General features: G+C 45.2%; 1 protein-coding gene across 2 annotated transcripts in view; it reads left to right on the top strand.

Moving 5' to 3' along the window:
- The window catches only part of LOC118389959 (opioid-binding protein/cell adhesion molecule-like), a 351,866-nt gene that overhangs the window by 296,180 nt on the left and 42,869 nt on the right, over positions 1-12,817 (top strand). For both annotated transcript variants that reach the window (XM_035780004.2, XM_035780003.1), the window contains one exon: positions 1,312-1,437. In XM_035780004.2, coding sequence (XP_035635897.1) covers positions 1,312-1,437 — 126 coding nt within the window. The remainder of the gene's footprint in view (positions 1-1,311; positions 1,438-12,817) is intronic.

Genomic DNA, 12,817 nt, shown 5'->3' with positions numbered 1-12,817 from the left:
TGTACTGTAAGTTCAAATTCACATAGCAGTCTAATGTCTAAATAAAAATTCACACAGCACTAGCTTGTTGCCTTGGTAACACATTTTCTTGGGAAAATACTAGCTAGCTATGCACCGCTGCAAAATGTTAGCTAACTTCTTATGACAATCAAATTCAACAATGCCAATAATGTTCTAAATTTGACTTTTGAAAGATCAACTCAAAGATGTAACACTGTTTTACAACACTTTTGGTTTCGCCTCTTGGGAACATTTTACTAGCTAGTGGTCACTAAATGTGCCAGAAATGACATGCAACAACGCTGGATAAAAGTTTGCTCAATGAATAATCGCTCACAAGCTCAATTCACTTGCATCCTATCTTTTCGTAGGTGTGCAAATCTTTTTTACAATTTTATGTTAGAACTACTTTTTTACAAGTTAAATATATTTTTTTGCTGTGCATTTACTGAGAAATAATCAACACCCTCTGAAAAATCAGAAGTGAGTATTTAGGCGAACAATGTAATTTATTGTTTTAATATGTTGGTTACTGCTTTGTAAAATCAATAAGGTACCACAGGATCTGTGCTATATGCGCACAATATAACACGACAAAGGGCTAGGAACAATGCCCTACCCACTAAGCACACTGATACTCCAACACACATGCAAATACTCACTCCACCATTTGCTCATGTAACCTATGTGAAATAGCTAGCTAGTTTGCGGGGTGCGCGCTAATAGCATTTCAATCGGTGACGTCACTCGCTCTGAGAACTTGAAGTAGTTGTTTGAGGCTTTGGTGGAGCGATGGGTAACATTCCCTGGTTTGAGCCCAGGTAGGGGCAAGGAGAGGGACGGAAGCTAAACTGTTACACTCACACACATAATATGCACATACATTTATACTGTCTCTACACACCCGTCGTGAGACAGGTTAGTTTTACCCTACTGATGATGTACTACTCTGTTTATCATATATCCAGATTCCTAGTCACCTTACCCCCATACAAATCTACCTCTATCGATCCAGTATCCCTGTACATTGTAAATATGATACTGGAACTGACCATGTATGTAGTATGCTTACTTATTACTTCATCGTGTTCTTCTTATTTTTATATCTTGTGTGTTTATGTTCTACCTTGTTATTTTTAGTATTACATTGGTATCGATTACTGCATTGTTGTGGTTAGAGCTTGCAAGAAAGGCATTTCACTGTACTTGTGAATGTGACATTAAACATTGAAATGGTATATTTGCCATATAACACACCCCATTGGCCCTTATTGCTTAAATGTGCTTTGTTTATGTTTCCTCTTTTCTTAGTACCTGCGAAGATCACAAACATATCGACGGACATCACAGTGAACGAGGGCAGCAATGTAACTCTCATGTGTCTGGCCATTGGACGACCAGAGCCTAACATCATATGGAAACATCGCTCTGCAAAAGGTAAGACTGCAAACCTTTGAGGTCAAAACATAGAATCAATCAATGAGTATAATAGAGCAGTGTATCTATTCTAAAAGCGTATCGTCTCTAGTCATCAAAATTCTAATTACCTGTGTTGCTGAGGTTTTAAGAGCTTGTCGTATAACAAATGAGAGTTAAATGCCTTGCTCAAGGGCACATCAACAGATTTCCACCTTGTCAGCTAGGGTAGTCAAACCAGCCACCTTTCGGTTATTGGCCCACCGCTTTAACTTGCCGCCCATACTGTATGTAATGCTCCATGACCGTGTAATAAGTATGGAGTCCTTGGCTGACGAACAAAGCTGTTACAGCCTGACCTAATTTATCCATCTAAAATGTCATGTCTTGTGTCAACCTTCCTTCTAAAAGAACACCTACATCAATTGATTCACATGAATATTGCCTGCATTATGTAGGCTAAATAGTTGTTTCAGGCTAGCAGAACAGCTGTACTGTCAGCCATATTGATGAATTTACATTAAAACGTGTTTTGTCTTCTAATTACGTGTAAAAGCAGCCCTTTGGTTTCCAGTGAACATGCTCCAAGAATCATGGGCTGCTTGCTTCAATACGATCACACACTTTCTGCCTGAAACACTCAACATGAATGCATCCAGTCCAGATGTTTGTCTCTCATTTACATGTCGTCGGCTGAGCCAATTCTTATTCACAGTACAGGATTTTCAATATCCCCTTTTTAAGACATGCTCCGGAACTTTGGCGACTGCCAAGTATTTTTTTAAACATTGCTGTAACGGTTTTCTTCCGTCGAAGGAGAGGAGGACCAAAATGCAGCGTAGTTCGTGTTCAACATGTTTAATGAAAGACGATAACGTGAACACTACACAAATCCAAAATAACAAACGTGGCAAAACCGAAACAGTCCTATCTGGTGAAGAGAACACAAAGACAGGAAACAACCACCCACAAACCCCAACACAAAACAAGCTACCTAAATATGGTTCCCAATCAGATACAATGACTAACACCTGCCTCTGATTGAGAACCATATCAGGCCATACATAGAAACGGACAAACTAGACACACAACATAGAATGCCCACCCAGCTTTTACGTCCTGACCAACACTAAACAAGGAAAACACAAAAGATCTATGGTCAGAACGTGACATCACCCCCCTCCTCAAGGTGCAGACTCCGACCGCACAACCTAAACCTATAGGGGAGGGTCTGGGTGGGCATCTGTCCGCGGTGGTGGCGCTGGACGTGGAAACCACTCCACCATTGTCTTTGTCCATCTCCTTATTGTCCTTAGAGATGCGACCCTCACCGCCGACCTTGGCCTAACCCTAACAAAGGGCCCCACTGGACTGAGGAGCGCCCCTGGAATGAGGGGTGCCTCATGACTGAGGAAACTCTTCCGGACTGAGGGCCAGCTCCGGACTGAAGGGCAGCTCATGACTGAGAGGTAGCTCATGACTGAGCGGTAGCTCATGACTGAGAGGTAGCTCTTGAACGAGAGGTAGCTCAGGACTGAGGGGTAGCTCAGGACTGAGGGGTAGCTCAGGACTGAGGGGTAGCTCAGGACTGAGAGATAGCGCAGGCTGGTTGACGGCCCTGGCAGCTTCTGGCTGACTAACGGCTCTGGCAGATCCTGGCCGACTGACGGCTCTGGCAGATCCTGGCTGAATGGCGGCTCTGGCGGATCCTGGCTTACTGGCGGCTCTGGCGGATCCTGGCTGACTGGCGGCTCTGGCGGCTCCTTGCAGACTGGCGGCTCATGACAGACGGGAGACTCTAGCAGCTCTGGACAGACGGGAGACTCTAGCAGCTTTGGACAGGTGGGAGACTCCAGCAGCTCTGGACAGGCGGAAGACTCTAGAAGCTCTGGACAGGCGAGGCGCACTGTAGGCCTGGTACGTGGTGCCGGCACTGGTGGTACTGGGCCGAGGACACGCACCTCAGGGCGAGTGCGGGGAGGAGAAACATGGAGTACTGGGCTCTGGACACGCACAGGAAGCCTGGTGCGGGGGGCTGCCACCGGAGGGCTGGTGCGTGTAGGTGGCACTTGATAGACCGGACCGTGCAGGCGCACTGGAGCTCTTGAGCACCGAGCCTGCCCAACCTTACCTGGCTCGATGCCCACTCTAGACCGGCCGTTACGCGGAGCTGGAATGTACCGCACCGGGCTATGCACCCGCACTGGAGACACCGTGCGCTCCACAGCATAACACGGTGCCTGCCCGGTCTCTCTCACTCTCCGGTAAGCACAGGAAGTTGGCGCAGGTCTCCTACCTGGCTTCGCCATACTCCATGTGTGCCACCCCCCAATTTTTGGGGCTGCCTCTCGGGCTTCCTAACGCGCCGCCGTGCTCGTTTCTCTAACTCCATTCTCCTGTAACCCTCCTCGCACTGCTCCAGCGAATCCCAGGCGGGCTCCGACACTCTCCCTGGGTCGACCGCCCACCTGTCTATCTCTTCTCAAGTAGTATAGTCCAGATTCTGCTCCCATGTCCAGAAATCCTGACATCGCTGCCTCTCCTGCTCCTGCCAGACACACAACATAGAATGCCCACCCAGCTCACATCCTGACCAACACTAAAACAAGGAAATCACAAAAGAACTATGGTCAAAACGTGACACTTGTGCTTGGGCCTGGATATGTGTTCCCCCACGTGGAACAGCCCCCTAACAATTTGAGTTCAACCAATGAGCTTCAGCCTCTTGCCATGTGAGTGACAGTTAGCATGAGGCACATCATGCACACACAGAGTGAGAGGGAGAGCAATTATGTGGTGCACATATCTGCACATAATTTTTGGGGACCGTGAGCACTATTTTAAAAATAAAATACAACTTTCAGAACTACTGGTTAAAAAGTATACCAAAGTACTGGAGACACTCCAACCGCACTAAAACAACTGCCCTGATTTTTCAATATTTACATTGAATATCATCTGTTTCCTGCTAACTTTTATATGAAGTGCACATTACAATTATAGTTAAAGGGTAACTGTTTAATGAAATGCCTGTATGCATAAACCAGATGGTGTCATTATCCATGGTTGGAATTGAGTGTAATTAAAACCACACTCTATTCTCATGCAATGCATGCATTATGATGTCAATGTTGATCTACCAACTCTACTCTATTGAATCAGGGAATAACAGAGAAAGGAAATGTATATTAAGTTAGTTGTCATAACAGACAACATAGACTGACATTAAGCGGCAACAAAAGCAGCCAATATGAAGGGATGAAATCACTTCTGTGAAAACCAATAAGCGATGTCTGTGGCTAAGAGTGTCTGTTAATGTCAGGCAGATGCGAAGATGGCAGGTTATCTTGCTTGGCATTAATGTGCAAGCTCGAATGAAAGAAAGAAAGGAGGAAGATGTGAGGGATGTTTGGCTGCTCGGAAAGACATTCTCACCGGAGTGTGTAAAAACCTAAATGTGTTCTGGAGTGACATTTCTTCACTGTTTTCCCAGTTTGTCTCCATCTCTCTTGCTTCTGATTATGAACCACTCCCAAAAATAAAGCATTTATGCCTGCAAGAATTGTAATAAAGTGACTGCTAAGTGATTTGTCTATATTTAGACAACATATTTGAAAATAAATCCAACAAATGAAATTATACATGACGAACTGAGCTAAACAAGCATGACTAAAAATCTGTGAGAAAACCGCCAAGGCATCAGATGGGTATTATTCTATCTAGTGCTTCACACTCAATGTCAGGCAGGAACATGAGGAAATGTTTTGCAAACAAATGCATTGAAAGTATAGGGAGTGTACCCACCTATTTTTTTACTACTACATCACTGGTTACCTTAATATATGGACGCAATCAATTGACGATTCAGCTAGATTTAGTGCACCAAAAGCCTGTCCCCACTTCAATTCATTTGGGGACAACTGTGAATGAATTATTCAACGCTTTCCACTTCATCCTTGGCTGCCAGGCTCTCTAAAAGGATTAGAAGAAGTATGAATGAAGAAAACAGTGCATGGTGAGGACAATGCACTGCCGGGCCAAATGGATCAATGTGGGCCATTAAAGACACATTATATGGAGGAGGTTACGAGTGTCCATTCGTCAAACTGTCAGAAACATCATACTGGGCATTTGTCATTAAAAACGATGGTAAATACTAAAGACTATGCAGTTTGTAAATGAATGTGCGTCCTACACCGTGCTTGCAGGACTGTCAAACTTAGCAACAGCTTGATAATGTTTTTGCTCCCTTATGTCTTGACATTATACTTTTTTTGCCCTCTCATTCACTCTCCCATCCAATGTTGTGGTAAGATTCATACTTTTACACTGCAAAACATCACGGACAACACAGATGTGACAGCGGCCATCAATCATGCTGTCTAGCTCAGTTGAGACGATCCACTTTTGTTTCCGAATTGCGTTGTAATTTGTGTCTTGGGTAGAAAAATTGCCAGTTAGGAAAGTTCCTGTTGGAGACTTGAAGGTCTTTGCACTCTAATTTGGCAGTGTCAGCAGATGATTGACAGCTCTATGGCATTGTGGACTGATGTTGTAGACTGGTGGCAGCTCTCGTGATGAGTGGCAATCAGACTATTATACAGGGGAAACGTATGGCATGCCATTTGCTGTGATACGTCTATCAATGGGAATAATGTTCTATTAGCACTGTCAGTGGAGTGATGGCAAAATCACTGGGGACCTTACCCAGTGGTGTAGGAAAGTTCTGGAAACAGCACTGGATTGTATACAGTTCAAAGCATACATGTAGGGAGGGCATTGGTTTCTTGTAAGGTTTGGGTTTAAGATGTTTGGCCAACGTCCTGTCTGCCACTGGCTAAACGGTTTGACCTGGTGTAGTTATTGATGCTGTCTTGGATGAACATGATGAAATTTGCCTCATGCTTTTACACAAGTTTTTTTAAAGGCATAAAGCAGGGCTGCCAAATCCTCTTCCTGGAGATCTACCGTCCTATAGGTTTCCAGACCAACCCTAACCTGACATACCTGTTTCAGCTAGTTAAGGTCTTGGTGAGCAGCTAATAAGTAGAATCAGGTGTGCTAAATTAGGGTTTGACTGTAAACCTACAGGATGTTAGAGCTCAAGGAATACAGTAGGTTTGGGTAGCGCTGGCATAAACGGGTGTTTTTTTAATCTGCTTTTGGAAACCACTTGAGAGTAAATCTGATATTAGAGTTATCAGTTACTTTTGAAATAATTGTAGGGCTAGCAGGTCATTGGAAAAGGCCATGTCTTGGAAGACAATTCATTGCATTTGCTCATTAGCCCTCTCAAACTCAACTCTGGCCCTCAAAGTCAGTTCCACTGCATTTTTTCATTGTTCTCCTCTAATCAGGGACTGTTTAAGACTGGGGACACCAGATGGGTGCAATTCATTATCAGGTTGAACAGAAAACCAGTTGGCCAAAACAAAAGTGACGTAGGTCAAATATGATCAAATATAATGACAAGATAGTCAAGTGACTGCTCCAAAAATGTAAATACACGTACGCAAAAATGGAAGGCAGGCGGGAAAAGGAGAGGGCAGATACACGTGTGAACAACAGGCTATTATTAAGTTGTTTTTCTCAGTTGCCAGAATGCCACGTGCATCCACTTACATCAGTACATTTGTAACAGCCTAAACATGACGTAACTTCTATAAGATCAAATAAGCCCGGCGTATTTAACACTCTCCCATAGACCTCCATACAAAAAAATCACTTGGTCACATGGTCTGCTTATTTCACCTGGACAGATTTTGGGCAGAAGTAATCCTCTCGCTTTGCCTCTTTATCTCTGCGAAGGTTAAGCACATGGAGTAATGAGTAGGATTCTGTGTTTTCACATGCAAAATTCATTGATTTTCATACAAATGCTTTATCTACCCTCCCAATAAAAACTTGTTTGATACTTCCAAGATGGCGTAGCAGTAAGAGTAAGACGTCCTGTCGTGTCGTTTCCCTTGTATATCGTTTTTTTTCCGTTTTTACATATTTTTCTTCGCATATCTTTTAAAATATTTTGCTAAACCTCACCTTCTAAATACTCTCCTGCAACCCGCCTCACCCAATGTAGCTATTTTTCCTAAAGTATTTATATTTACTTCGGATCCGGAACCCCTCAACTGAAGCTAGCCAGCTAGCCAGCTAACCATCAGCTAACCTTTAGCTCGGAAAGCTCTCGCCAGTTCGAACAACGCGACTCTAACCAGAGCATAACGGACCTATTTATTTTTTTATCCCCGGATTCCCACCGCAAACGGAACATTTTTCAGCTGGATCTTCACAACTAGCTATCTAGCTAACCGCAACCCCGGATGATTACTCCTGGCTAGCGTTTCCACCCACTTAGCTTGAAGCTAGCCCGGCCAGAGCCCCTGTGCTACCACCGTAGCATTCTCCTGGGCTACAATATCCGGACCCATGACCGGTCTATCGATGTCACCGCAAGAAGAGGAATAAACAGACTCACCCCATCGCGACGTCCCCAAAAGGCTAACTCCCTAGCCCTTGCTATCTCCTTGCTTGCTAATTCGGCCTGCTAACTGCTAGCTTGTTTAGCCCTGGTCCGCTAACTGCTACCTTGTTTAGCCCCGGCCTACTAACTGTTAGCTTGTTAGCACAGGCCTGCTAACCGTCTGAATCGCCGCGTCCCAAACACTCACTGGACCCATATTTACTTTCTATCTCTTTTCGATTTTTAATTTGTTTATACCTTCCGGTAACCTGCCTCACCCAATGTGATACGGAATCGCTATTATTTTTAATTTTTAGAACACACTCAAGAACCTCCAGAAGCTAACCAGCTAACTAGCTACAAGGTATTTAGTCATTGTTAGTTTTTTTAACCTGGATAACACTCGCCAGTACAGCTTCCCTGCCCCATCCACCGCTGCCCCCTGGACACTGATCACTTGGCTACATAGCTGATGCATGCTGGACTGTTCATTAATCACGGTACTCCATTCTGCTTGTTTATGTTTTATCTGTCGGCCCCGTTGCCTAGTCAACGCCATTTTACCTGCTGTTGTTGTGCTAGCTGATTAGCTGTTGTTGTCTCACCTACTGTTTTAGCTAGCTCTCCTAATTCAACACCTGTGATTACTGTATGCCTCGCTGTATGTCTCTCTCAAATGTCAATATGCCTTGTATACTGTTGTTCAGGTTAGTTATCATTGTTTTAGTTCACAATGGAGCCCCTAGTTCCACTCTTCATACCCCTGATACCTCCTTTGTCCCACCTCCCACACATGCGGTGACCTCACCCATTACAACCAGCATGTCCAGAGATACAAGCTCTCTCATCATCACCCAGTGCCTGGGCTTACCTCCGCTGTAGCCGCACCCCACCATACCCCTGTCTGCGCATTATGCCCTGAATATATTCTGCCATGCCCAGAAACCTGCTCCTCTTATTCTCTGTCCCCAACGTTCTAGGCGACCAGTTTTGATAGCCTTTAGCCGCACCCTCATACTACTCCTTCTCTGTTCCGCGGGTGATGTGGAGGTAAACCCAGGCCCTGTATGTCCCCAGGCACCCTCATTTGTTGACTTCTGTTATCGAAAAAGCCTTGGTTTCATGCATGTCAACATCAGAAGCCTCCTCCCTATGTTTGTTTTACTCACTGCTTTAGCACACTCTGCTAACCCTGATGTCCTTGCCGTGTCTGAATCCTGGCTCAGGAAGGCCACCAAAAATTCTGTGATTTCCATACCCAACTATAACATCTTCTGTCAAGATAGAACTGCCAAAGGGGGAGGAGTTGCAGTCTACTGCAGAGATAGCCTGCAAAGTAATGTCATACTTTCCAGGTCCATACACAAACAGTTCGAACTACTAATTTTGAAAATGACTCTCTCCAGAAATAAGTCTCTCACTGTTGCCGCCTGCTACCGACCCCCCTCAGCTCCCAGCTGTGCCCTGAACACCATTTGTGAATTGATCGCCCCCCATCTAGCTTCAGAGTTTGTTCTGTTAGGTGACCTAAACTGGGATATGCTTAACACCCCGGCAGTCCTACAATCTAAGCTAGATGCCCTCAATCTCACACAAATCATCAAGGAACCCACCATGTACAACCCTAACTCTGTAAACAAGGGCACCCTCATAGACGTCATCCTGACCAACTGGCCCTCCAAATACACCGCTGTCTTCAACTAGGATCTCAGCGAACACTGCCTCATTGCCTGTATACGCTACGGAGCCGCAGTCAAACGACCACCCCTCATCACGGTCAAACGCTCCCTAAAACACTTCTGTGAGCAGGCCTTTCTAATCGTCCTGGCCCGGGTATCCTGGAAGGACATTGACCTCATCCCGTCAGTTGAGGATGCCTGGTCATTCTTTAAAAGTAACTTCCTCACCATTTTAGATAAGCATGCTCCGTTCCAAAAATGCAGAACTAAGAACAGATACAGCCCTTGGTTCACTCCAGACCTGACTGCCCTCGACCAGCACAAAAACATCCTGTGGCGGACTGCAATAGCATCGAATAGTCCCCGCGATATGCAACTGTTCAGGGAAGTCAGGAACCAATACACGCAGTCAGTCAGGAAAGCTAAGGCCAGCTTCTTCAGGCAGAAGTTTGCATCCTGTTGCTCCAACTCCAAAAAGTTCTGGGACACTGTGAAGTCCATGGAGAACAAGAGCACCTCCTCCCAGCTGCCCACTGCACTGAAGCTAGGTAACACGGTCACCACCGATAAATCCATGATTATCGAAAACTTCAACAAGCATTTCTCGGCGGCTGGCCATGCCTTCCGCCTGGCTACTCCAACCTCGGCCAACAGCTCCGCCCCCCCGCAGCTACTCGCCCAAGCCTCTCCAGGTTCTCCTTTACCCAAATCCAGATAGCAGATGTTCTGAAAGAGCTGCAACCCTCTATTTCTGAAACTATCCGCCGCCATTGTCGCAACCCCTATTACCAGCCTGTTCAACCTCTCTTTCATATCGTCTGAGATCCCCAAGGATTGGAAAGCTTCCGCAGTCATCCCCCTCTTCAAAGGGGGAGACACCCTGGACCCAAACTGTTACAGTCCTATATCCATCCTGCCCTGCCTATCTAAGGTCTTCGAAAGCCAAGTCAACAAACAGGTCACTGACCATCTCAAATCCCACCGTACCTTCTCCGCTGTGCAATCTGGTTTCCGAGCCGGTCACGGGTGCACCTGAGCCACACTCAAGGTACTAAACGATATCATAACCGCCATCGATAAAAGACAGTACTGTGCAGCCGTCTTCATCGACCTTGCGAAGGCTTTCGACTCTGTTAATCACCATATTCTTATCGGCAGACTCAGTAGCCTCGGTTTTTCGGATGACTGCCTTGCCTGGTTCACTAATTACTTTGCAGACAGAGTTCAGTGTGTCAAATCGGAGGGCATGCTGTCCGGTCCTCTGGCAGTCTCTATGGGGGTGCCACAGGGTTCAATTCTCGGGCCGACTCTTTTCTATGTATATATCAATGATGTTGCTCTTGCTGCGGGCGATTCCCTGATCCACCTCTACGCAGACGACACCATTCTATATACTTCTGGCCCGTCCTTGGACACTGTGCTATCTAACCTCCAAACAAGCTTCAATGACATACAACACTCCTTCCGTGGCCTCCAACTGCTCTTAAACGCTAGTAAAACCAAATGCATGCTTTTCAACCGATCGCTGCCTGCACCTGCATGCCCGACTAGCTTCACCACTCTGGATGGTTCCGACCTTGAATATGTGGACATCTATAAGTACCTAGGTGTCTGGCTAGACTGTAAACTCTCCTTCCAGACTCATATCAAACATCTCCAATCGAAAATCAAATCAAGAGTCGGCTTTCTATTCCGCAACAAAGCCTCCTTCACTCACGCCGCCAAACTTACCCTAGTAAAACTGACTATCCTACCGATCCTCGACTTCGGCGATGTCATCTACAAAATTGCTTCCAACACTCTACTCAGCAAACTGGATGCAGTTTATCACAGTGCCATCCGTTTTGTCACTAAAGCACCTTATACCACCCACCACTGTGACTTGTATGCTCTAATCGGCTGGCCCTCGCTACATATTCATCGCCAGATCCACTGGCTCCAGGTCATCTACAAGTCCATTCTAGGTAAAGCTCCGCCTTATCTCAGTTCACTGGTCACGATGGCAACACCCATCCGTAGCACGCGCTCCAGCAGGTGTATCTCACTGATCATCCCTAAAGCCAACACCTCATTTGGCCGCCTTTCGTTCCAGTACTCTGCTGCCTCTGACTGGAACGAATTGCAAAAATCGCCGAAGTTCGAGACTTTTATCTCCCTCACCAACTTCAAACATCAGCTATCTGAGCAGCTAACCGATCGCTGCAGCTGTACATAGTCTATTGGTAAATAGCCCACCCATTTTCACCTACCTCATCCCCATACTGTTTTTATTTATTTACTTTTCTGCTCTTTTGCACACCAATATCTCTACCTGTACATGACCATCTGATCATTTATCACTCCAGTGTTAATCTGCAAAATTGTAATTATTCGCCTACTTCCTCATGCCTTTTGCACACAATGTATATAGACTCCCATTTTTTCTACTGTGTTATTGACTTGTTAATTGTTTACTCCATATGTAACTCTGTGTTGTCTGTTCACACTGCTATGCTTTATCTTGGCCAGGTCGCAGTTGCAAATGAGAACTTGTTCTCAACTAGCCTACCTGGTTAAATAAAGGTGAAATAAAATAAAAATAAACATATACAGTATTTTAAAGAAAAACTATGATTTACATTTCTGAACGATGTATCATGCTGCATTGTTAACAATATGACAGAGCAGTGCAGATAACTGTTCCATTTGAGCAGGGCTTTACCCGGTGCAACCCGGACCAGTTTAATCGAATACCCTCAATGTATCTGGGGGTTTGTTCAAGAGCATCTAACATTGAAATCTGATCTCTCTGAAAAGACAAATGAGGTTGGCAAGCAAGGTGCCTTTGTTTCCATGCAGTCCCACTGATCGCTTTCTTTATGATCACTTTCCTGTAACTCTGTTTGTTGTGAAACAATTCAATCAATTCTTTCTGCTAAAGGTCATTTGGTCAGAGATGACACCAATGTTTCATATCGCCTTGTTCTCTTTTGCAAACAAGAATTGAAAAGCAATATTGTCCATGTTGATACAGTTGCTTGCCAGAATCACAGAAAAGGCTTTTGATATATTTGTCCAACACTTAGACATTACTAACACTGAGTGGTGTGTGTGTGTGTGTGTGTGTGTGTGTGTGTGTGTGTGTGTGTGTGTGTGTGTGTGTGTGTGTGTGTGTGTGTGTGTGTGTGTGTGTGTGTGTGTGTGTGTGTGTGTGTGTGGGTGTGTGGTGTGTGCGTGCGTGCGTGTGTCCGTGTGTGCCTGTGTCTATGTGAGTGTGTATTTG

This window comes from Oncorhynchus keta, chromosome 11, assembly GCF_023373465.1.
Source record: "Oncorhynchus keta strain PuntledgeMale-10-30-2019 chromosome 11, Oket_V2, whole genome shotgun sequence".
Classification (NCBI taxonomy): Eukaryota; Metazoa; Chordata; class Actinopteri; order Salmoniformes; family Salmonidae; genus Oncorhynchus; species Oncorhynchus keta.
This window is presented reverse-complemented; position numbering and strand designations above follow the sequence as displayed.